This window comes from Selaginella moellendorffii, unplaced genomic scaffold, assembly GCF_000143415.4.
Source record: "Selaginella moellendorffii unplaced genomic scaffold, v1.0 SELMOscaffold_1, whole genome shotgun sequence".
NCBI classification, from domain to species: domain Eukaryota; kingdom Viridiplantae; phylum Streptophyta; class Lycopodiopsida; order Selaginellales; family Selaginellaceae; genus Selaginella; species Selaginella moellendorffii.
The window spans coordinates 4254810-4274835 of NW_003314262.1; the positions used below are offsets into that span (position 1 = coordinate 4254810).

The 20026-nt window shown below is 47.4% G+C and overlaps 3 protein-coding genes, 1 long non-coding RNA gene and 1 other non-coding gene across 12 annotated transcripts in view; 2 read left to right on the forward strand and 3 right to left on the reverse strand.

The window, feature by feature from the left end:
* Positions 1-285: 285 nt before the first annotated feature.
* On the forward strand, positions 286-11970 carry LOC9658223. 6 transcript variants are annotated; one of them, XM_024685679.1, is made up of 7 exons: positions 286-462; positions 556-690; positions 750-960; positions 1016-1173; positions 1231-1325; positions 11589-11610; positions 11659-11970. In XM_024685679.1, exons 1-7 carry the CDS (start codon positions 340-342, stop codon positions 11908-11910), a joined length of 996 nt encoding a protein of 331 aa, XP_024541447.1. In that variant the 5' UTR covers positions 286-339; the 3' UTR covers positions 11911-11970. The 6 variants fall into 6 exon arrangements, with proteins under 6 accessions (XP_024541447.1, XP_024541441.1, XP_024541457.1 ...); XM_024685673.1 differs by having other exon boundaries at positions 1231-1309; positions 11573-11610; XM_024685689.1 differs by lacking the exons at positions 11589-11610; positions 11659-11970 and adding exons at positions 1404-1599; positions 8259-8383 and having other exon boundaries at positions 1231-1347.
* On the reverse strand, positions 1649-4424 carry LOC9658224 (sialyltransferase-like protein 5). Its single transcript, XM_002962097.2, has 11 exons — positions 4226-4424; positions 4078-4166; positions 3909-3995; positions 3775-3852; positions 3630-3721; positions 3381-3582; positions 3230-3320; positions 3112-3170; positions 2905-3053; positions 2766-2847; positions 1649-2717 (listed from the first exon to the last, which is right to left on the reverse strand). Exons 1-11 carry the CDS (start codon positions 4359-4361, stop codon positions 2328-2330), a joined length of 1455 nt encoding a protein of 484 aa, XP_002962143.2. The 5' UTR covers positions 4362-4424; the 3' UTR covers positions 1649-2327.
* LOC9658227 (sialyltransferase-like protein 5) lies at positions 1649-14652 on the reverse strand. Of its 3 annotated transcripts, none has more exons than XM_002962098.2 (11): positions 14337-14652; positions 14212-14254; positions 14034-14139; positions 13889-13980; positions 13640-13841; positions 13489-13579; positions 13383-13441; positions 13179-13324; positions 13040-13121; positions 12576-12991; positions 1649-2313 (listed from the first exon to the last, which is right to left on the reverse strand). In XM_002962098.2, exons 1-10 carry the CDS (start codon positions 14461-14463, stop codon positions 12590-12592), a joined length of 1350 nt encoding a protein of 449 aa, XP_002962144.2. In that variant the 5' UTR covers positions 14464-14652; the 3' UTR covers positions 1649-2313; positions 12576-12589. The 3 variants fall into 3 exon arrangements, with proteins under 3 accessions (XP_002962144.2, XP_024541424.1, XP_024541405.1); XM_024685656.1 differs by lacking the exon at positions 1649-2313 and having other exon boundaries at positions 11944-12991; positions 14337-14425; positions 14485-14652; XM_024685637.1 differs by lacking the exon at positions 1649-2313 and having other exon boundaries at positions 11944-12991.
* The window catches only part of LOC112350127, a 65796-nt gene continuing 51734 nt past the window's right edge, over positions 5965-20026 (reverse strand). Inside the window, exons 8-12 of the long non-coding RNA XR_002993658.1 lie at positions 6706-6761; positions 6501-6658; positions 6338-6427; positions 6117-6226; positions 5965-6014 (exon numbers count right to left, since the gene is read on the reverse strand). This is a non-coding gene — a long non-coding RNA (uncharacterized LOC112350127). The remainder of the gene's footprint in view (positions 6015-6116; positions 6227-6337; positions 6428-6500; positions 6659-6705; positions 6762-20026) is intronic.
* On the forward strand, positions 14698-14769 carry TRNAC-GCA. Its single transcript has one exon. It is a non-coding gene; the product is annotated as a tRNA-Cys (tRNA).

The following is a 20026-nucleotide window of genomic DNA, read 5'->3' on the forward strand; positions in this document are numbered from 1 at the left end:
AGCGTTTCGCAGGCGTCAAATTCATATTCCAGTGGCTCGTAGATTTTAGATTGCCTCCTTAACATATTTCTATGTCGTGCACAAGTGTGTTTATAGTCCTACTGTGAAGCATTCCACTAGGAACTGTAGTGTTCGTCAGCGAATTGTTGTTAACAAGCAAGTAGCAAGAAAAAAAATTGAAGAAAGCACAACATGAGTTTGATAAAACCACTGTAGTGTTTGACTCCTCGGAATCCATTTTTTTTATGTTCCCATGCGCTCCACGTGGTTGTGGTAGTATAAAATGGCGCAGTTTCCAGCCTAACTCTCACTCCTCTCTAGTGTGTTTCTTATAAGATCATGGCTCTCACAGCAGCTCCAAAGTTCTACAGCATCGAGTCAGTTGCTTATCCTGGCTACTATGTTACTCAGCAAGGCACCCAGATTGTTCTCAAGTCCAAGGACGCGCTCAATCCCTTCCAGGTAATCCGTGATCCAGATCTCGAACTTATCAAGATCACGTAGAACTGATCAAAGTTTTTATCATCTTGGTTTTGATGGGTAACTCTTCTGCAGCTGTGGTACAGGGACGAGTCATGGCAGTTCCTGACCCAGGAGATCAGTGACCTCTCTGCGTTCGTGTTTATAAACCACGGCTCCAAGAAAGCTCTCCGCTCCCAGGAAATCGCAACTTCTCGACACTTTGCCAAGGTATAGCATCACTGCAAGTTTGTCTCACTTAAATACGTTTGCTCAAAATGAAATGAAAGGCTACTGTTCGAGACTATGATCCGGCTGTCGAGGACGATTCTCTCCTCTGGTCTGTTAGCCGAAGCTCGGACGATCAAGTTTCGATCACAATGACTGGGAATTCGTCTGTGTTCTTGAGCCACACTTCCTCAAGTTCCAACTTCAAAGACGGGGTACCGGTGGTGACATCCACCAGCGGTGGAAGCTCCCGGTGGAAGCTCGTCACTTACGGTAATCCTCTGGACTTGTGGCCAATTCCCTTTGATCTTCTCGTTGTGCTGCACAGAGCCTTCTCAAGTGTACAGGATTCTGTGTCACTGGTTTGGGCAGTACTTGACTTGGAAGCAGCAAAATGTGGACGTAACTTTCAAGGATGCAATCAAGCACAACGACGAGACAAACGTGGTGGCTGTTAGTCCAAACAACATTTCTCTCGACGGCATGGTTTGTAACTTTGATCTGACACTATCATCTTGGATCTCAAATGTGTTATCATAATAGATATGGTACAAGGTTCCTGCCGGAGGCCGAGACGATACTACGTACTTCACCTCGTTCATCCTCATAAACAAGGTGACTGGTTTAGCACTGAAAGGGTCGACAAAGCCGGGAGACAAGGTACTCTTTGAAAACTTTGAGGAACTTTGCAAACTAAACTTGGACGATCGTCGCAGGTGCTCTTGACTCAATATGATCCTCTCGACTACGGTTTCGTGTGGTCTGAGAACCGATTCCAGGCTTCAAACACGGACTATCTCGCAATCAATCTGGATGGAACAAACTTGCAGTGGGCTCTGCAGAACGATGATCAGTACCAGAACAGTGCGTGGTACCATCCTCTCACGCTCCGCCCGGCATCTGCAAACCAAGGATATCTTGAGCAGCAGGCCTGGAAATTCAATCCAGTGGTGGCAGGCAGTTAACCATGAACCATGCTGTACTCATTACCAGTTTTCTTCTTGCAAATAAAACTCCCTGTTTGATTATGATCGGCTCGATCATCGTCTCCGCAAACACGATAATCTCAGGCTAATCTCCGGCAAGATCGCCTCAGCTCCCAGAATCTTCGAGATGTCCCGCGACTTCGTAAGCCCAAAGCGGCGATGTCTAGATTCTTCCACTCCATGCCGGCTCGCAGCGGCGTCTTGTGCTCCAGGCCTGGCCAGAAAGATCTTGTTTGATCGAAGTCCTGTCTCTTGGAACTGTCTCTTGGGTGATCGCGATTTACGGCCAAGCTGGTCGCATCGTCCGGTCCCTCCAGATCATTCACAGCTTCCACTTGAAAGGAATGCTGCCGGATCAAGTCACGTTCGTCTGCGTTCTAGCTGCGTGTAGCCACGCTGGTCTGCTCGAAGTTGCGTACGAGAACTTCTGCTCCATCACTGTGAACTACGGGCTTTCCTTGCTCGGAGATCACTGCCGCTGCATGGTTGGTCTCCTCGGATGCTCTGGCCAGCAGGAAGAGGCCGACGCATGCCATCGCAGCCGGTGCCTGGACGAGCCTGCTAGCTTCTTGCCGGATCCATAGTGACGCACGGCGAGCTGCCAGAGCCGGGCGGTATGCTAAAGCGCCAGTTTTGCGTCCTCGTCGAGAGTCACTATTTCCCATGGCTGCGTTGCTCCTCCTGCTGTGGTCTGATGCACACTAGGTCCTCGAGCTTGTTGCCGTCGATCTTGTACATGGTGACGCCTTCCATGGCGCGGTAATGGTGTTGAGCTTGACTCCTCAGGGAGTTCACGCTTGTTTTCTCCCACTTTGCGTAGTTTGAGTTCTTGCGGGTCTCGCTCATGTCTTTTGATCCTGACAGGCGTCCATTTCGAGATGAACTTCCCCATACTTTGCAGTTCTTGAAAGCTCCATGGTCTTTGCCAGGCTTTCGTTTGAGTCCCATTGCTGCGTAGTAGGCTGCGTTTACTGTCGCTCGGGTCGGAATGACCGACCAGTCTTGCTTTCTGGCTTCTCGCATTGGAGAATGCAGCCTCATTGTCTGTATACACGGAGACTGTCAATGATAATCCATAGTCGTTCTTCTTACCCCGAGGCACTCCAACAGTTGATAGTAGGCTCTGCCTTGTAGTGGATTGTGTCCCTTGCGAGGAGCCGAGAAGTAACGAGTCCTATAGATGAAAAGAATGGTACAATGATAAGAAGTTGGAAGAAGTGTGAGTCAATACCATTCCGTGTAGCCTGGATCCACCGTAAAACCATACATATCCACCGAGTCACACATTGACAAGGCGAGCTCCAAAGACTTAATGCCTGTCCCTTTCGCTCCCCGACGGAAAACTACACCTTGGAACAAGTAGACAGGATTCGGAAGAAGCTGTAAAAGATAAAACTCAGTTAGCAAACAGCATAGCAAGCGTCAAAGGCCCTATTACTTTTATTTTAGCGTTGAAGTCCCGATGTATAACACTCTTGATAATCAACACTTCATCATCTGCAAAAATCCTCTTTTGCATTAAGCCAGTACTTCGTTCATAGACTTCTAGTACGTACCAGATCCCTTTGCAACCTCAAGCAGGTTTCTTACTACTCCACGAGCCATCAATCGAAAACTCCGTTTCATGCCAACATGCTTTGCGTATTTCTGTGAAAAGAAAGCAACTTTTGCGAGCTCAGTAGTACGCAACCTTTGTGAGGTGATTACCGTGGTCACTGGTGCCTCATTGTCTCGGATGACAATATCGTGAGCATCTATCTCCTTTCCAAACTCCGTCTTTAAAAGGTCTCCCGAGTTCCCCACCACCGCACAGGTCCTAAACTGGCGCGGCCAAAACGGTGGCTTTGGCGGTAGTATCAACTCGAGATGTTCTTCGCACAGGCTTCGATTGGAACAGTTAGCTGCACCCCTGCACAACTAGATTAAAAACTTCCATCAACATCAAGCTTAGCTTACAGTTGAGCTATTCGTTTCGCAGCGTAGTCCATCCACCCATCGGGACGTGCATCCAAATACTCGCGAGTCAATATCGTTGTGACGTTTCGATACTGCAAACTCAAAAGCGTTATTTGAATCAAGAGCAAAATTTGCAGCAAATTACCTGTTCCCACAGGAGCAGCGTCTCGCAGACGTCAAATTCATACTCCAGTGGCTCGTAGATTTTGAACTGCTCATTACGCTGTACCGAGTAAACTTGTAAGCTTCGATCACGCAAAAATATTGCTAGTTACTTACCCAGGTACTATTTGTTCCCTCCGGATATTTCAGCACGATCTTGCAAGCATCCTTCACGGTTGCAGTCAATCCAAGCCCATTTCTCTCCTGTAAAAAGAAAGCATTGAAGCATCACTACTCTCCAACGAAGAAAACAAAGGAAAAAACATATAAGATCGAGAAAACTTACCACGCATTTTTGGACTTGACGCTGGAACGAATCAAGTGTAGAAGCGTCCCGATCTCGCAAGAAAAAGAAAAATCCCGGGCGCTGCAAGCCTACATTTCTCCCGCAACAAAGATCGATCGATCCACATCCAACAATCGCAGCGAGATACCTTCCAAGAAGAAGAGCCCTTGGGGCGCCAGGAACAGGAGGCAGATCAGGGACACCAGCGCCGCAATCGCAAGTGGGAGCGACAGTAGCAAGGCTCGCTGCCGCCGCTGCTGCTTGGGCGGCTGCTTCCACGCCATTTTTCGCCCCCTCCTACGCACGGATCAAGCGAGCTCCTCCCTGTAAACCTAGCTCGGGGAGCAATGCTCAGCTGTCAGATTAAAGCAGGCTCAGTTAATTAACATGTTAATGGAGGTATAGCTCAGCGGCTGCAGTCCGATAGGTCACCAGTTCAATCCTTCGCCAATAAATTCTTCTATCAAAACAAATCTGTCAGCGTTGGTCTTTATAAGCTGGACGCCACCATCGATAACCTTTCAGCCAACGCTACAAAGTCAGTGTAAGAAGTGTAAGAAGTGTAAGGAAGTGGAAGGCAGTGTGAAACACATGGGATAATGCGAGAGAAGCTTGCCACTATATAAATTGGCATACGTTCAAAGAGCTCTATAACTTCACACTCATCCCTTTGGCTTCTCAAAAGCTTTAGTCTTTTCTTAAGAGTTTAGAGACATGGCTCTCACAGCAGCTCCAAAGTTCTACACCATCGAGTCCGCTGCTTATCCTGGCTATTGCATTACTCAGCAAGGCACCCAGATTGTTCTCAGGTCCAAGGACGCGCTCAACCCCTTCCAGGTAAAATCTTTGAAAATCTTTGCCGGTTGTCGATCATCATGGGAAACTCTTGTGCAGCTGTGGTACCGGGATGAGTCATGGAACTTGCTGAACCAGGACTCCGCGTTCGTGTTTGTAAACCACGGCTCTAAGAAAGCTCTCCGGTCCCAGGCACACTCAACGTCTCGAAGCAAGGTAAACAGAAAACAGTATTCATACTATACACTGTTGCTGATCATATGGAATTTTGATGGCAAAAGGCTACTATTGGAGACTATGATCCGGCAGTCCAAGACGATTATCTCCTGTGGCGTATTTCCGGGAGCCACGAAAATCAAGTCTTGATCACCATGACTGGAAACAAGTCATTTTTTCTGAGCCACACTTCCTCAAGTGCTAGCTTCAAGGATGGGGTGCCAGTGGTGACATCCAACAGCGATGGAAACTCTCACTGGAAGCTCGTCACTTACGGTAAGCTCATGAATCATATGATTTGTTCTTCTCGGTTGTGGCTCATATATATGATGATGATGCACAGAGCCTTCTCAAGAGTACAGGATTCTATGCCACTGGGTTGGGCAGTACTTGACTTGGAAGCAGCAAAATGTGGATGTAACTTTCAAGAATGCAATCAAGCACAACGACGAGACAAATGTGGTGGCTATTCATCCAAGCAACGTTCCTCTCGACGGCATGGTTTGTACTTTTGTCGTTCTTTGTAATCTTATCTCATTCTATTTGATTACATATAGACATGGTACAAGGTTCCCGCTGGAGGAAGAGATGATACCACGTACTTCACCTCGTTCGTTCTCATAAACAAGGTGACTGGTCTTGCTCTCAAGGGGTCAACCAAGCCGGGAGACAAGGTAACTAGTGCACACTGTTGAAAACTTGAAGAAGTTTGCAAACTAAACGAATTGGATGATCATGGCAGGTGCTCTTGACTCAATATGATCCTCTCGACTACGGTTTCGTGTGGTCTGAGAACCGATTCCAGGCTTCACTCACGGACCATCTCGCGATCAATCTGGATGGAACCAACTTGCAGTGGGCTCTGCAGAACGACGATCAGTACCAGAACAGTGCGTGGTATCATCCTCTCGTGCTTCGCCCGGCATCTGCAAACCAAGTATTTAATACGCAGCAGGCCTGGAAATTCAATCCAGTGGTGGCAGGGAATTGACTATCAGCCATGTTGTATACATAAGGGACACGCTTACCACTTTTCTTCTTGCAAATAACAAGACTTTTCACGGGAAAAAGAAGCTGAGCACTCCCCATTTGTTTCCTTTTCCCATGGAAGCCATGAGTTTTCGTTCATTTCCAGTGTCTGCAAGGATCGACGATTTAAGATAAAACAAAAACATTATGACTATCGACTATCATTCCATATAGACCATAAAACCATACATATCCACCGAGTCTAGAATTTACTACGTACCAGATCCCTTTGCAACCTCAAGCAGGTTTCTTACAACTCCACGAGCATCAACCGAAAACTCCGTTTCATGGCAACATGCTTTGTGTATTTCTGTGAAATGTAAAATAAATAAATAAATCAACTTTTGTGAGCTCTCAGTAAGATGCAAGCTCTAGATGATTACCGTGGTCACTGGTGCCTCATTGTCTCAGATGACAATATCGCGAGCATCTATGTCCTTTCCAAACTCCGTCTTCCAAGTTTCCCACCTGTCTCAAACTGGCGCGGCCAAAACAATGGCTTTGGCGATAGTATATGTTCTTGGAACAGTTAGCTGCACCCCTGCACAACGATATAAAAAACTTCCATCAACGTGAAGCTTAGCTTACAGTTGTGCTATTCGTTTCGCAGCGTAGTCCATCCAGCCATCGGGAAGTTTCCGATGCTGCAACCTCAAAGTGTTACTTCCAGAGCAATGAAGAGCAAGAAAGACCGATCAATTCACATCCAACAATCGCGGCAAGATCTTGCCTCACCTTCGCAGATCAGGGACGCCAGCGCCGCAATCGCTGCCGGCTTCTTCTACGCCATTTCTCGCTCCCTCCTCCCTCGCATTCTCTGTCAACCTAGCCAATCGCCTGCAGTCCGATAGGTGACTAGTTCGATCCTAGTTGCCTCCTTATCCGATGAATCCCATGCGCTCCACGAGGTTGTGGTGGTATAAAATGGGCCTAGATCTCAGAGTTACTCTAGATCTTAAGAATGGAACCTCTCACAGCAGTTCCAAAGCTCTACACCATCGAGTCCACTGCTTATCCTGGCTACTGCATTACTCAGCAAGGCACCCAGATTGTTCTCAAGTTCAAGGATGCGCTCAATCCCTTCCAAGTATCAATCTGTATCAATCCAGATCTAGCATCTTGGTTTTGATCTCTTGTGCAGCTCTGGTACAGGGATGAGTCATGGCAGTTCCTGGGCGAGGATAACAGTGACCTCTCCGCGTTGGTGTTTATAAACCACGGCTCCAAGAAAGCTCTTCGCTCCCAGTCATCCTCAACTTCCCGGAGCATTGCCAAGGTATATAAATCACTACAAGTTTGTCTCACACTTGAATTTTTCTCTATCCAGCTTACTGTTGGAGATTATGATCCGGCAGTCGAGAACAATTCTCTCCTCTGGTCTATTTCCGACGATCAAGTCTTCGTCACAGAGACTGGGAATTCGTCCGTGTTTTTGAGCCACACTTCGTCTTCGAGGTCCAGCTTTAAAGACGGGGTGCCAGTGGTGACATCTGCCCAGGGTGAAAACTCTAGGTGGAAGATCGTTGCTTATGGTAATCCTCTAGACTTGTGGTCAATTCCTTTTGATTTTCTCGTTGTGCTGCACAGTGCCTTCTCAAGTGTACAGGATTCTGTGTCACTGGTTTGGGAATTACTTGACTTGGAAGCAGCAAAATGTGGACGTAACTTTCAAGGATGCAATCAAGCACAACGACTAGATAAACGTGGTGGCTGTTAGTCCAAACAACATTTCTCTCAACGGCATGGTTTGTGACTTTGTCTGATACTATCATCTTGGATCTCATTCGTATTATTGTAATAGGCATGGTTCAAGGTTCCTGCTGGTGGCCGAGACAATACCACGTACTTTACCTCGTTTATCCTAATAAACAAGACTGGTCTAGCACTCAGGAGACAAGGTAAGTCCTAAAACTTTTGAAGGACTTTGCAAGCTAAACGAAAGATACCTTTTTCATGGCAGGTGCTCTTGACTCAATTTGATCCTCTCGACTACGGTTTTGTGTGGTCTGAGGACCGATTCCAGGCTTCAAACACGGACTACGTGGCCATCAATCTGGATGGAACGAACTTGCAGTGGTCTCTGCAGAACGACGATCAGTACCAGAACAGTGCGTGGTATCATCCTCTCGTTCTTCGCCCAGGATATGTTGAGCAGCAGACCTGGAAATTCAATCCAGTGGTGAACAATGTTTAGCTGGGACTTTTATGTTCATAAATGAGATGAGAAGATGCTAGATCTATGCATGAATGTTCATATGAATAATTACACTTCTAAATGTTTAATCAGCTGCAGTATGATCAATATGTCATCAGTTTTTCCCAACAAAACGAATGTGTTTTAGGTTGACAAAAATGGAGCTAGGTGAGCCAAGACGGTTTACTAAAAAATATTCTCTATTAGCGTTCTTCAAATATGCTAAAAATATTCTTAAAATTTGAAATATTTTGTCATTATAGCTATATATTAAATCATATATTAATAACAACTATACCTTATGTTGTAACTATAAACTATTTTATAATATAAGATATTATCATAATTACAAATTATATCTCAATCCTTACAAAATCCACACAATCTATACATATAGAAGTATTATGTTGCTTTCTCCTTCTCTCTCACTTTTTTGCCTTTCTTTCTTCATTCTCTTGTGTATGATCATTGATAATGAAAGTTGACTTCTCTTTAATACACTTTAATACACTAAAAGATCGAATGGCTGTGAGTGGCACTACCTAAACCCAGAATTTAGGGTTGCCCGGAATCATTTAGAATTGACACTTCTATGGTTGTTACATCATAGCTCAATGCTTCTACTTTTGGAATTGACCAGCATTAGAATTACTCTAGAGCTTCCAAGATCGAGACCAAAAAAGTAAGTCAGGCATTGACATTGAGTGCAATTTTCCTTTTTTCTTGCAGTTTCAATGTGACAAACAGGAAGAAGCCAGTCATAGGTGTCAGTAGCTAGAATGCTGGGAGAAGGTGTCTTGATGGGCTGGCCACACAATCAATAATAGTGGCCACTAATTTGGCCCTAAACCACAGTAATCTGGCCTTAATAGACATTTGAGACGTGTTTGTTTGGGTTTGTGGACACCATTGAGCGGCAGAGCTGGAGCCAGAGCCAGCCTTCAACACGGCCAGAATCATCAGAGCCATGTTCTTCCGTAAGAGAGAACAAGCCCAAGGTGAGTTCTCAAAGCCATAGCTTGCAAACCCTATCCACCTCTCACAACCCAAGCGTCATTGTATTCTCCAAAACTTTGACGAGCTTCCCATTGAGCTCCTTGCCTTCTCCAGCTGCCAGGCCCTTGAAAGCAGCAGCATAGCTTGCATCATCTGTTACACAGTTGCCCACATCCTCATCAAGATGCATATACCTCCTAGTGCCTACTGGCTAAAACTTGAACTCTTCTAATGTTGCAAAAGCCTCCTTTAACTTGCCTCTTGTACCCTTGTTTCTGCTGTGCCACTTTGAGATTCTATAGCTGCTGGTGGTGGAATCTCTCCAACATGTTCTTCTTCATTTATACATTCTAAATATTGCATTGCTAGCCTTCAAAACATCCCCTCTTCCCTTGAAAAAGACTTCCCATCTTCTATGGAGTAAATTCAAAAGATTCCAAAAAATCTAAAACACAAACTTGTCATTATTGAAAATGACATGAATTGATATGCCCTTTCACAAAACACGTAAGAGGTGTCCTCTAGCAACTCTTCCAATGGTTTGTATGTGTGCCTCTCATTGATATCCATTCAATATGTATAAGTGGATCATCCAAAATTGTATTTGTAGCAGATGGATTGGAGCAAGGTGAACATTAAATTTTTCTCTTGAGTTGCCCAGGGCCACTATGTTCCCAGCCAATTGCAAGATTCCCTTGCCCAGCTCATCAAGCCTTTTCTTGCATCAAAACTCTTCTCTGGCTGCTCCAACTCTTTGGAGATGTCCTCCAACAGCATAGCTAATTGGAGGTACTCACCATGCATGAAAGGTTTGTGCTTTGGTTTTTCATGTGCAGTGAAAGAGTCTACAGAATTTAGCCAAGCTCTCCCACTCAAGCAAACAGTTCAGATATTCTTCAACACACTTAGATAGCAACAACAAGGCTTGAATTGCAATTGTTCGAAAAGATTTTACTAAAATGAAAACACACTAATTCCTAAAACCAAAGTGTTGCAGTTTTCCAAGAAGCAAACCTGACCTCCCATCACTCCAGCAGCACCTCCAAGATTGAAATTCTTGAATGATGCTACCATGTTTAACTCATGACATCCTTTTTACATGCTTTTAGCGTATTGATCTTATGCTAAACTCTTGAGATCTCCAATTCTTTCCTATCAAAATTCTGATCTCCCACTACAACAATGATGGTTTGCTACCACCTCCATACTTTGCTAGTGAAGCTTCTAGACCTCCCATGTTGATCAAACCATAGTTTACACTCTCCAACCTTGATCTTAACAATAAGATACAAGAATAAATAAAAGAAAACATGACAAAAAGAAACTGTATGCTATTGACTTGAACCTTTAAAAATAGTATGCGGCATAGTTTTGAGCTTAATCTCAGTCCAGCTTCTATATTCTCTGGAATGTTTCTAAGATTTTAAGAATGGCTCTCATAGCAGCTCCAAAGTTCTACAGCATCGAGTCCATTGCTTATCTTGGCTACTTCATTACTCAGCACGGCACCCAGATTGTTCTCAAGTCCAAGGACGTGCTCAGTCCCTTCTGATCATCAAACTAAATGATCTTTGTCCTTGTGCAGTTGTGGTACAGAGACGAGTCTTGGCAGTACCTGAGCAGGATGTCACTGGCCTTCTCTGCTCCCAGTTATCCTCAACATCTCGGAGCGTTGTCAAGGTATAAAGTACTGCATGCTTGTCTCACACTTCATTGGTCTAAATGAAATCTTCAAGGCAACTGTTGGAGACTATGATCCGGTAGTTGAGGACGATCCTCTCCTCTGGTCTGTATCCGCAAGCTCGGACGATCAAGTCTCCATCACAATGACTGGGAATTCGTCCGTGTTCTTGAGCCACACTTCTTCAAGTTCCAGCTTTAAAGACGGGGTGCCAGTGGTGACATCCACCCATGGTGGAAACTCCCAGTGGAAGCTCGTCACTTACGGTAAGCTCATGAATCATATGACTTGCTCGTCTCGGTTATGCTTATATAATCTCTTTGTGCCACAGTGCCTTCTCAAGATCACACTGGTTTCGAAATTACTTGACTTGGAAGCAGCAAAATGTGGACGTAACTTTCAAGGATGCAATCAAGCACAACGACGAGACAAACGTGGTCCAAACAACATTTCTCTTGACGGCATGGTTTGTAACTTCGATCTGACACTATCATCTTGGATCTCACATGTGTTATCATAATAGATATGGTACAAGGTTCCCGCCGGAGGCCGAGACGATACCACGTACTTCACCGTTCAGACTGGTTTAGCACTCAAAGGGTCGACAAAGCCGGGAGACAAGGTACTCTTCGAGGAACCTTTGCAAACTAAACTTGGACGATCATCGCAGGTGCTCTTGACTCAATATGATCCTCTCGACTACGGTTTCGTGTGGTCTGAGAACCGATTCCAGGCTTCAAACACGGACTATCTCGCGATCAATCTGGATGGAACAAACTTGCAGTGGGCTCTGCAGAACGATGACCAGTACCAGAACAGTGCGTGGTACCATCCTCTCACGCTCCGCCCGGCATCTGCAAACCAAAGCAGCAGGCCTGGAAATTCAATCCAGTGGTGGCAGGCAGTTAACCATGAACCATGATGAACCATGCTGAACTCATTACCAGTTTTCTTCTTGCAAATAAAACTCCCTGTTTGATTATGATCGGCTCGATCATCGTCTCCGCAAACACGATAATCTCAGGCTAATCTCCGGCAAGATCGCCTCAGCTCGCAGGATCTTCGAGATGTCCCGCGACTTCGTAAGCCCAGAGCGGCGATGTCTAGATTCTTCCACTCCATGCCCGCTCGCAGCGGCGTCTTGTGCTCCAGGCCTGGGCAGAAAGATCTTGTTGGATCGAAGTCCTGTCTCTTGGAACTGTCTCTTGGGTGATCGCGATTTACGGCCAAGCTGGTCGCATCGTCCGGTCCCTCAAGATCATTCACAGCTTCCACCGGAAAGGAATGCTGCCGGATCAAGCCACGTTCGTCTGCGTTCTAGCTGCGTGTAGCCACGCTGGTCTGCTCGAAGTTGCGTACGAGAACTTCTGCTCCATCACTGTGAACTACGGGCTTTCCTTGCTCGAAGATCACTGCCGCTGCATGGTTGATCTCCTCGGATGCTCAGGCCAGCAGGAAGAGGCCGATGCATGCCATCGCAGCCGGGGAGCTCTGCCTGGACGAGCCTGTTAGCTTCTTGCCGGATCCATAGTGACGCACGGCGAGCTGCCAGAGCCGGGCGGTATGCTAAAGCGCCAGTTTTGCGTCCTCGTCGAGAGTCACTAAGATTTTTTTCGTTTCCCATGGCTGCGCTGCTGCTCCTGTTGTGGTCTGATGCACACCAGGTCCTCGAGCTTGTTGCCATCGATCTTGTACATCGTGACGCCTTCCATGGCGCGGTAATGGTGTTGAGCTTCACTTCTCAGGGAGTTCACGCTTGTTTTCTCCCACTTTGCGTAGTTTGAGTTCTTGCGGGTCTCGCTCATGTCTTTTGATCCTGACAGGCGTCCATTTCGAGATGAACTTCCCCATACTTTGCAGTTCTTGAAAGCTCCCAGGTCTTTGCCTGGCTTTCGTTTGAGTCCCATTGCTGCGTAGTAGGCTGCGTTTACTGTCGCTCGGGTCGGAATGACCGACCAGTCTTGCTTTCTGGCTTCTCGCATTGGAGAATACAGCCTCATTGTCTGTATACACGGAGACTATCAATGATAATCCATAGTCGTTTTTCTTACCCCGAGGCATTCCAACAGTTGATAGTAGGCTCTGCCTTGTAGTGGATTGTGCCCCTTGCAAGGAGCCGAGAAGTAACGAGTCCTATAGATGAAAAGAATGGTACAATGATAAGAAGTTGGAAGGAGTGTGAGTCAATACCATTCCGTGTAGCCTGGATCCACCGTAAAACCATACATATCCACCGAGTCACACATTGACAAGGCGAGCTCCAAAGACTTAATGCCTGTCCCTTTCGCTCCCCGACGGAAAACTACACCTTGGAACAAGTAGACAGGATTCGGAAGCTGTAAAAGATAAAACTCAGTTAGCAAACCGCATAGCAAGCGTCAAAGGCCCTATCACTTTTATTTTAGCGTTGAAGTCCCGATGGATAACACTCTTGATAATCAACACTTCATCATCTGCAAAAATCCTCTTTTGCATTAAGCCAGAGACTTCTACTACGTACCAGATCCCTTTGCAACCTCAAGCAGGTTTCTTACTACTCCATGAGCCATCAATCGAAAACTCCGTTTCATGCCAACATGCTTTGCGTATTTCTGTGAAATGAAAGCACCTTTTGCGAGCTCAGTAGTACGCAACCTTTGTGAGGTGATTACCGTGGTCACTGGTGCCTCATTGTCTCGGATGACAATATCGTGAGCATCTATCTCCTTTCCAAACTCCGTCTTTAAGAGGTCTTCCGAGTTTCCCACCACCGCACACGTCCTAAACTGGCGCGGCCAAAACGGTGGCTTTGGCGGTAGTATCAACTCGAGATGTTCTTCGCACAGGCTTCGATTGGAACAGTTAGCTGCACCCCTGCACAACTAGATTAAAAACTTCCATCAACATCAAGCTTAGTTTACAGTTGAGCTATTCGTTTTGCAGCGTAGTCCATCCACCCATCGGGACGTGCATCCAGATACTCGCGAGTCAATATCGTTGTGACGTTTCGATACTGCAAACTCAAAAGTGTTATTTGAATCAAGAGCAAAATTTGCAGCAAAGTACCTGTTCCCACAGGAGCAGCGTCTCGCAGACGTCAAATTCATATTCCAGTGGCTTGTAGATTTTAAACTGCTCATTACGCACCGTGAAGGATGCTTGCAAGATCGTTCTGAAATATCCGGAGGGAACAAATAGTACCTGGGTAAGTAACTAGAAATGTTTTTGCGTGATCGAAGCTTACAAGTTTACTCGGTACATGCAGTCAATCCAAGCCCATTTCTTTCCTGTAAAAAGAAAGCATTGAAGTATCACTACTCTCCAACGAAGAAAACAAAGGCAAGAACATATAAGATCGAGAAAACTTACCACGCATTTTTGGACTTGGCGCTGGAACGAACCAAGCGTAGAAGCGTCTCGATCTCACAAGAAAAAGAAAAATCCTGGGCGCTGCAAGCCTACATTTCTCCCGCAACAAAGATCGATCGATCCACATCCAACAATCGCAGCGAGATACCTTCCAAGAAGAAGAGTCCTTGGGGCGCCAGGAAGAGGAGGCAGATCAGGGACACCAGCGCCGCAATCGCGAGTGGGAGCGACAGTAGCAAGGCTCGCTGCTTCTTGGGCGGCTGCTTCCACGCCATTTTTCTCCTACGCACTGATCAAGCGAGCTCCTCCCTGTAAACCTAGCTGTCAGATTAAAGCAGACTCAGTTAATTAACATGTTAATGGAGGTATAGCTCAGCGGTAGAGCAATCGGCTGCAGTCCGATAGGTCACCAGTTCAATCCTGGTTGCCTCCTTCGCCAAATAATTTCTTCTAACAAGACAAATCTGTCAGCGATAAAATAATGATTTTGAAGTTTTTATATGTATTTTTTAACTTACATTTATTATTATTACTAATTTTCATCTTTTTATGACTTTACCCTTATCAATAAATAAATTTAATATTATGAGTGCTTGGAATATGGAAAGGGAATACAGAAATGTGTATATCAATTAGCCCAAAAACTCAAGCTTATATACAAGAGCAAGTTGTCCGGATTGAAACAAATCCGATAGCTACCAAAATCCCACTACACTAATATTAATATACAGTATCGTAGCTATACACTTGGCCCTCACATCATCTCCTCCTCTCGGAATAATGGAAGACTATCAGGGTTCTCTTGTAGATGGGCTAGGATCTGGAGGAATGTCAGGAGGAGGTATCGGCAGATCTGTAGGTGGTATTAATTGCTCCTGATCCCTTTGTATGAAGCGTTTCAACCGCTGCACATGCACAATCTCTGAAGGATCGGCTTGCTGGACATTATGCCGAACCTCATAAACTTGTGGTCCAACTTGCCGCAACACTCGATACGGTTCTTTCCACTGTGCAAGGAGCCCCTTAGATAAACCACATATCGTAAGATGGGGAAAACGGACTAACACTAAATCATCCACTTTGTACTCCGTAGGTGGACGATGATGGGAGTTGTACTGCCGTTGTTGTCCCACGTGTACACGGCCTAAGTGTTCGGCAGACTCCGCTCGGACAAGTGGAAGAATGGTCATCAAATACTGATCCCACGACCTAGCATCTGCAACTCGTGGCAATCACGAAGGTAAACCTAGCTTCGTTGGTAATATTGGATCATGACCATATAAAAGTTTATATGGTGAAACACCAACAGAACTCTACACCCCTGTGATATATGCATATCGAAGAGATGGCAAATAACCATCCCAATCCGAATGCTAAAAGTTCACATACTTCGCAATCATCCTCTTAAATGTCTGAACGAGCCATTCCACCAGATCATCTGATTGTGGATGATAAGCACTCGTGAAAGTGTGGCATATCCCCAGCCGAGACGTCAAAACATGAAATTGTAAGGAACCGACTCCCCGAGATGTCGTAGGCTAAAGGATCCCCAAAAGCTTGACCAAAATGACAAAGAGTTCATCGGATGGGACCAAGTCGAGGATCGAGTCCAAGACCGACTCTAGGACCGAGTTTGAGATAGAGTCCGGAATCGAGTCCAAGACCGACTCGGGGACCGAGTTCGAGTCCGAGTTCGAGACCGAGTTCGAGACGGAGTCCGAGATCCGAAATCGGGTCCGAGACCGAGTCCGAGGTCGAGTCCGAGGTCGGGTCCGAGGTCGGGTCCGAGATCGAGTCCGAGATCGAGTCCGAGACCGAATCCGAAGTCGGATCTGAAATCGGGTCCGAGATCGAGCCAGAGACTAAGTCCAAATACTAATACGGGTCAAGGGGTGAAAGCCCAAAGCGTGTGTCTCCCAGGGGGGGGGGCTGCAGGGGGTTCCAAAAGTATAGTAGGGATAGTGAGGTCCAGGAACCAGTTTTGAAGGGACTCTCCAGTTGGGCTTCCAAACCGACTTGAGGTTAAGACTGGGACCGAGGGGCCTTGGGTGGGAGTGAGCATGGACTTGGCTGGTGCCGGAGGGGCCATCCAAGGAAGTGCTCAAGAGCAGCTCCCACTCCCGAAAGGGAAACCGACTGCGGTGCTCCCGGCTCAGGTGGAGTGGTGCCCCACTTGAGTACCTTGTGGCTCATTGGTCCTCGCCCTTCCGGGGGCTTGGGCCTTCCCTTCGGGATGGAAGAGGGGGGGTAGAGGTACCCATACCGAGCCGTGAGGCCACGGTGTTTTGCCCCGACGTCCCGAAGCAAGTGCTGCACCCAAGACTTGGGATTTAGAGGGTCCCATGATCAAGTCTTGTGGTACCAAGGGGTGTTAGGAATCTGGAGGCTTGGTGTGCTTGGCTGTTTGTGCCTGCGGGGAGTGTAGCCGAACCTTAAGTCCAGTCTAACCCGGGGAGGGGGATTGGGAGAGATTTGGGAATCCGTAGATGGATGGCTAACACTCCGTTGCTCGTGCAGTAAGTAGCTGAAACCAAGTAGGACCAAGTAGGAGCTGGTACCATAGGCGGGAACCTTGGCGAGGGAACTTAGCACAAGCCAAGGCAGAGTTTGTTGGATAGACGAGGTAAGCTGGCAAATTGGAAAAGAAAAACTTGTGGCTTACAGAAATGCATCAGTCATAAATGCGGGACCATTATCCGAAAGAATCCGCTCTAGACAAAAATGCTGGAACACCACTCGACTGAGGAGGAAGTATCCAATAGCAGTTACAAAGGCACTAGCAAAAGCACCAACTTCCACCCAATGAGTCAAGTAGTTAGAAGTAATAATAACATACTCATTGCCAGCACTCAACCATGGAAAAGGTCCCATAAGATCAAATGCCACCAACTCAAACGCACGGGAAACTGTAATTGACTCCAACTGTCCTTCTGCAGCCCGAGGGGGAGTATTACGAGCTTGGCACCAAATACAGTTACGCACATACCGAATAATATCACGTCGCATCTCCGGCCAATAGAAAGACCTGCGTAGCTTCTCAATTACATGACGATGTCCCATATGCCCATCTAGAATAGGAGAATCATGGTAGGCATGGAGAAACCGCGGAATAAAGATAGAAAGCACCACCAGCCGTAAATGATTATCAGGATCCGTCCCTATAAAATAAAGAAGGCTGTCTTTGAGGCAATATTGAGAATGTAAATGCCGGAAAGGCAAGTCATCAGCAAGTGATGCAGGATTCTCAAACCCATCTCGAAGCCTTCAAATCCACGGCTCAAGCTTTTGAGCCTCGTTAACCTCACCAAGAGAAGGTAGATTTTGCTCTGCACCTTGTGGACACTGAACGTCAAGTACAGCAATGTAAGCGACTAAATTTTCCATTCTACTTTAGTTACTTAACCACACCTCCGACCACTTGGAGGAGTCTCATTCACAACCTCCATAAGTCCAATCCAGGACTTGGGACTTGCTAGCCCTGAGAATGGCATCCATGCCACTCAACATTTGCACTTGGTCCAAGTGCTCCACGTGTCCGATCCCATGACCGACACTCAAAGGTACCACCGACATAGCAGCCTGTTACGCTAAGGCCATGCCCAATCACCTTTGCCACACTGGTAGTCCAATACCCCTTGCATCACAGTCTTGGCTCCCCAAGACTAGGCAAACCATCCGTGAGTGGTCATCTCAGATCCACTCCTTAGCATCCTTAGGATGCCCACCGACAAGGGGAATAGCCTTCCCCAATATCCCTCTGTCAGTCCCCACTAAGTCCCTTTCTGCCCCTGGCCGTGTTTGCCAACACTGCCACTGGACCGAGACCCACAGGCCCGACCACTAAGTCCCACGGTCCTCTGGGACTTCCTCACCACACGACTGTGTCCTTGGTCACTACCCCAGAGGACTGCTCCTCTTCCTTTCCACAGTCTGGGCCTTTGGGACAACATTTCGGAACACCGTGGCCTTACGCGAGCCACCTAGGTACTCTCCTCGCCTTCTGCCCTTGGGTGCTCTAGCCATGGGCTTAGAGCGGGTTCCATTGAGCCACACTAGGTATCCAAGTAGGTAGTGCCACCCACACTTGGACTGGGAGCATCGGCCAGTCGATCTCCCGGGGGAACTAGAGCCGGCCCTTGAACACTTCACCAAGCTACCCCGCTTGTCGGTCTGTGTTCACTCTAGTCTTGGACTTCCCAGTGGGCAGCTCATCACCCAACACTGGGTCTGGCCTTCCTGGGCCAAACTGGCCTTTCCTGGCCAAACTGGCTCCACTGCAGTCCTCCCCCTACTATACTTTTGGGGCTCACCAAACCCCCCAGGGTCTGGGAGACGAACGCTTTGGGCTTTCACCCTCTCAGGCTCCGGACTCGGACTCGGACTCGGACTCGGACTCGGACTCGGATTCGGACTCGGACTCGGGCTCGGGCTTGGTCTCGGCCTCGGCCTCGGTCTCGGTCTCGGTCCCGATCTCGGTCTCGGTCTCGGTCTCGGTCCCGGTCTCGGTCCCGGTCTCGGTCCCGGTCTCGGTCTCGACTTCGGACTCCATCTCGGACTCCATCTCGGACTCCATCTCGGGTCCATCTCGGGTCCATCTCGGACTCCATCTCGGACTCCATTTCGGGTCCATCTCGGGTCCACCTCGGACTCCATCTCGGACTCCATCTCGGACTCCATCTCGGGTCCATCTCGGACTCCACTTCAGACTCCAACTCGGGTCCATCTCGGGTCCACCTCGGACTCCATCTCGGACTCCACTTCGGACTCCAACTCGGGTCCATCTCGGGTCCACCTCGGACTCCACTTCGGACTCCAACTCGGGTCCATCTCGGACTCCACTTCGGACTCCAACTCGGGTCCATCTCGGACTCCACTTCGGACTCCAACTCGAGTCCATCTCGGACACTCCCACGTGTCATGTGTTGGTCCTTTTGGGTCCCTTTTTGGAGCCTTGCCTTTTGCTCGCTTCGTGCTCGTTCCTCGAGCACTTTGTTGGGAGTTCCACTCCCGCTCTTGACTTTTCAAGTCGGAGCTTCTGGTCCAAACGTGTTACGCTCGTTTGGCTCTCGCTTCGGCCACTACCATGTGGCGCCCTTCCGGCTCCACTTTGGGGCCTAGGGATTTTGTGTCTCATAAGCAACCGCCGATGGCATAGAATCCTCATCTAGAAAATCCATAGAGGCTGGAATAACAGGCTCGTCAGAAACATGAGAAAAGAATGGAGAAGGAAGAGGAGCCCGAGAAAGGGCATCAGCATCAGCCAAAGAACTCCCTGGGCGATGAACAACATCAAAATCATATATTTGAAGCTTCAAAGCCCATCGAGCAGTATGACCAACCAAGTTTTTTTGCTTCAATAATGAAGTAACAGCAGCATGATCACCTTCAAGTAACGTCCAAAAACCATGTAGATATGCATGAAGTTTCTCGAAACCCCAAACTGCTGCTAAACACTCATTCTCTGTCGTGGAGTAATTCATTTCCGCTGGTTGTAATGTACGGCTTATATATGCAATGGGATGGCGCTGACCAGGCACACTCGAGCTCTTTTGCATCAACACACCTCCAAGACCAATGTCAGAAGCATCCACGTGCAAAATAAAAGGTCAAGTGTAGTTAGGATATGCCAAAACCGAAGGAGTCATCAATAGCTCTTTGAGATCCTTGAACGCCCGCTCACAATCTGGAGA

Bases quoted from the DNA above. Each gene is read 5' to 3' on its own strand.
- LOC9658223 (XM_024685679.1), top strand. From the start codon at position 340: ATGGCTCTCACAGCAGCTCCAAAGTTCTACAGCATCGAGTCAGTTGCT. The intron at 463-555 runs GTAATCCGTGAT...ACTCTTCTGCAG, and splicing joins ACGCGCTCAATCCCTTCCAG to CTGTGGTACAGGGACGAGTC. The intron at 691-749 runs GTATAGCATCAC...ATGAAATGAAAG, and splicing joins CTTCTCGACACTTTGCCAAG to GCTACTGTTCGAGACTATGA.
- LOC9658224 (XM_002962097.2), bottom strand. From the start codon at position 4,361: ATGGCGTGGAAGCAGCCGCCCAAGCAGCAGCGGCGGCAGCGAGCCTTG. The intron at 3,996-4,077 runs GTAAGTTTTCTC...TTCTTTTTACAG, and splicing joins GTCAAGTCCAAAAATGCGTG to GAGAGAAATGGGCTTGGATT. The intron at 3,054-3,111 runs GTAATAGGGCCT...TATCTTTTACAG, and splicing joins ACTTCAACGCTAAAATAAAA to CTTCTTCCGAATCCTGTCTA.
- LOC9658227 (XM_002962098.2), bottom strand. From the start codon at position 14,463: ATGTGGATCGATCGATCTTTGTTGCGGGAGAAATGTAGGCTTGCAGCG. The intron at 14,140-14,211 runs GTAAGCTTCGAT...CGGATATTTCAG, and splicing joins TGCATGTACCGAGTAAACTT to AACGATCTTGCAAGCATCCT. The intron at 13,580-13,639 runs GTAATCACCTCA...TTCATTTCACAG, and splicing joins ATGAGGCACCAGTGACCACG to AAATACGCAAAGCATGTTGG.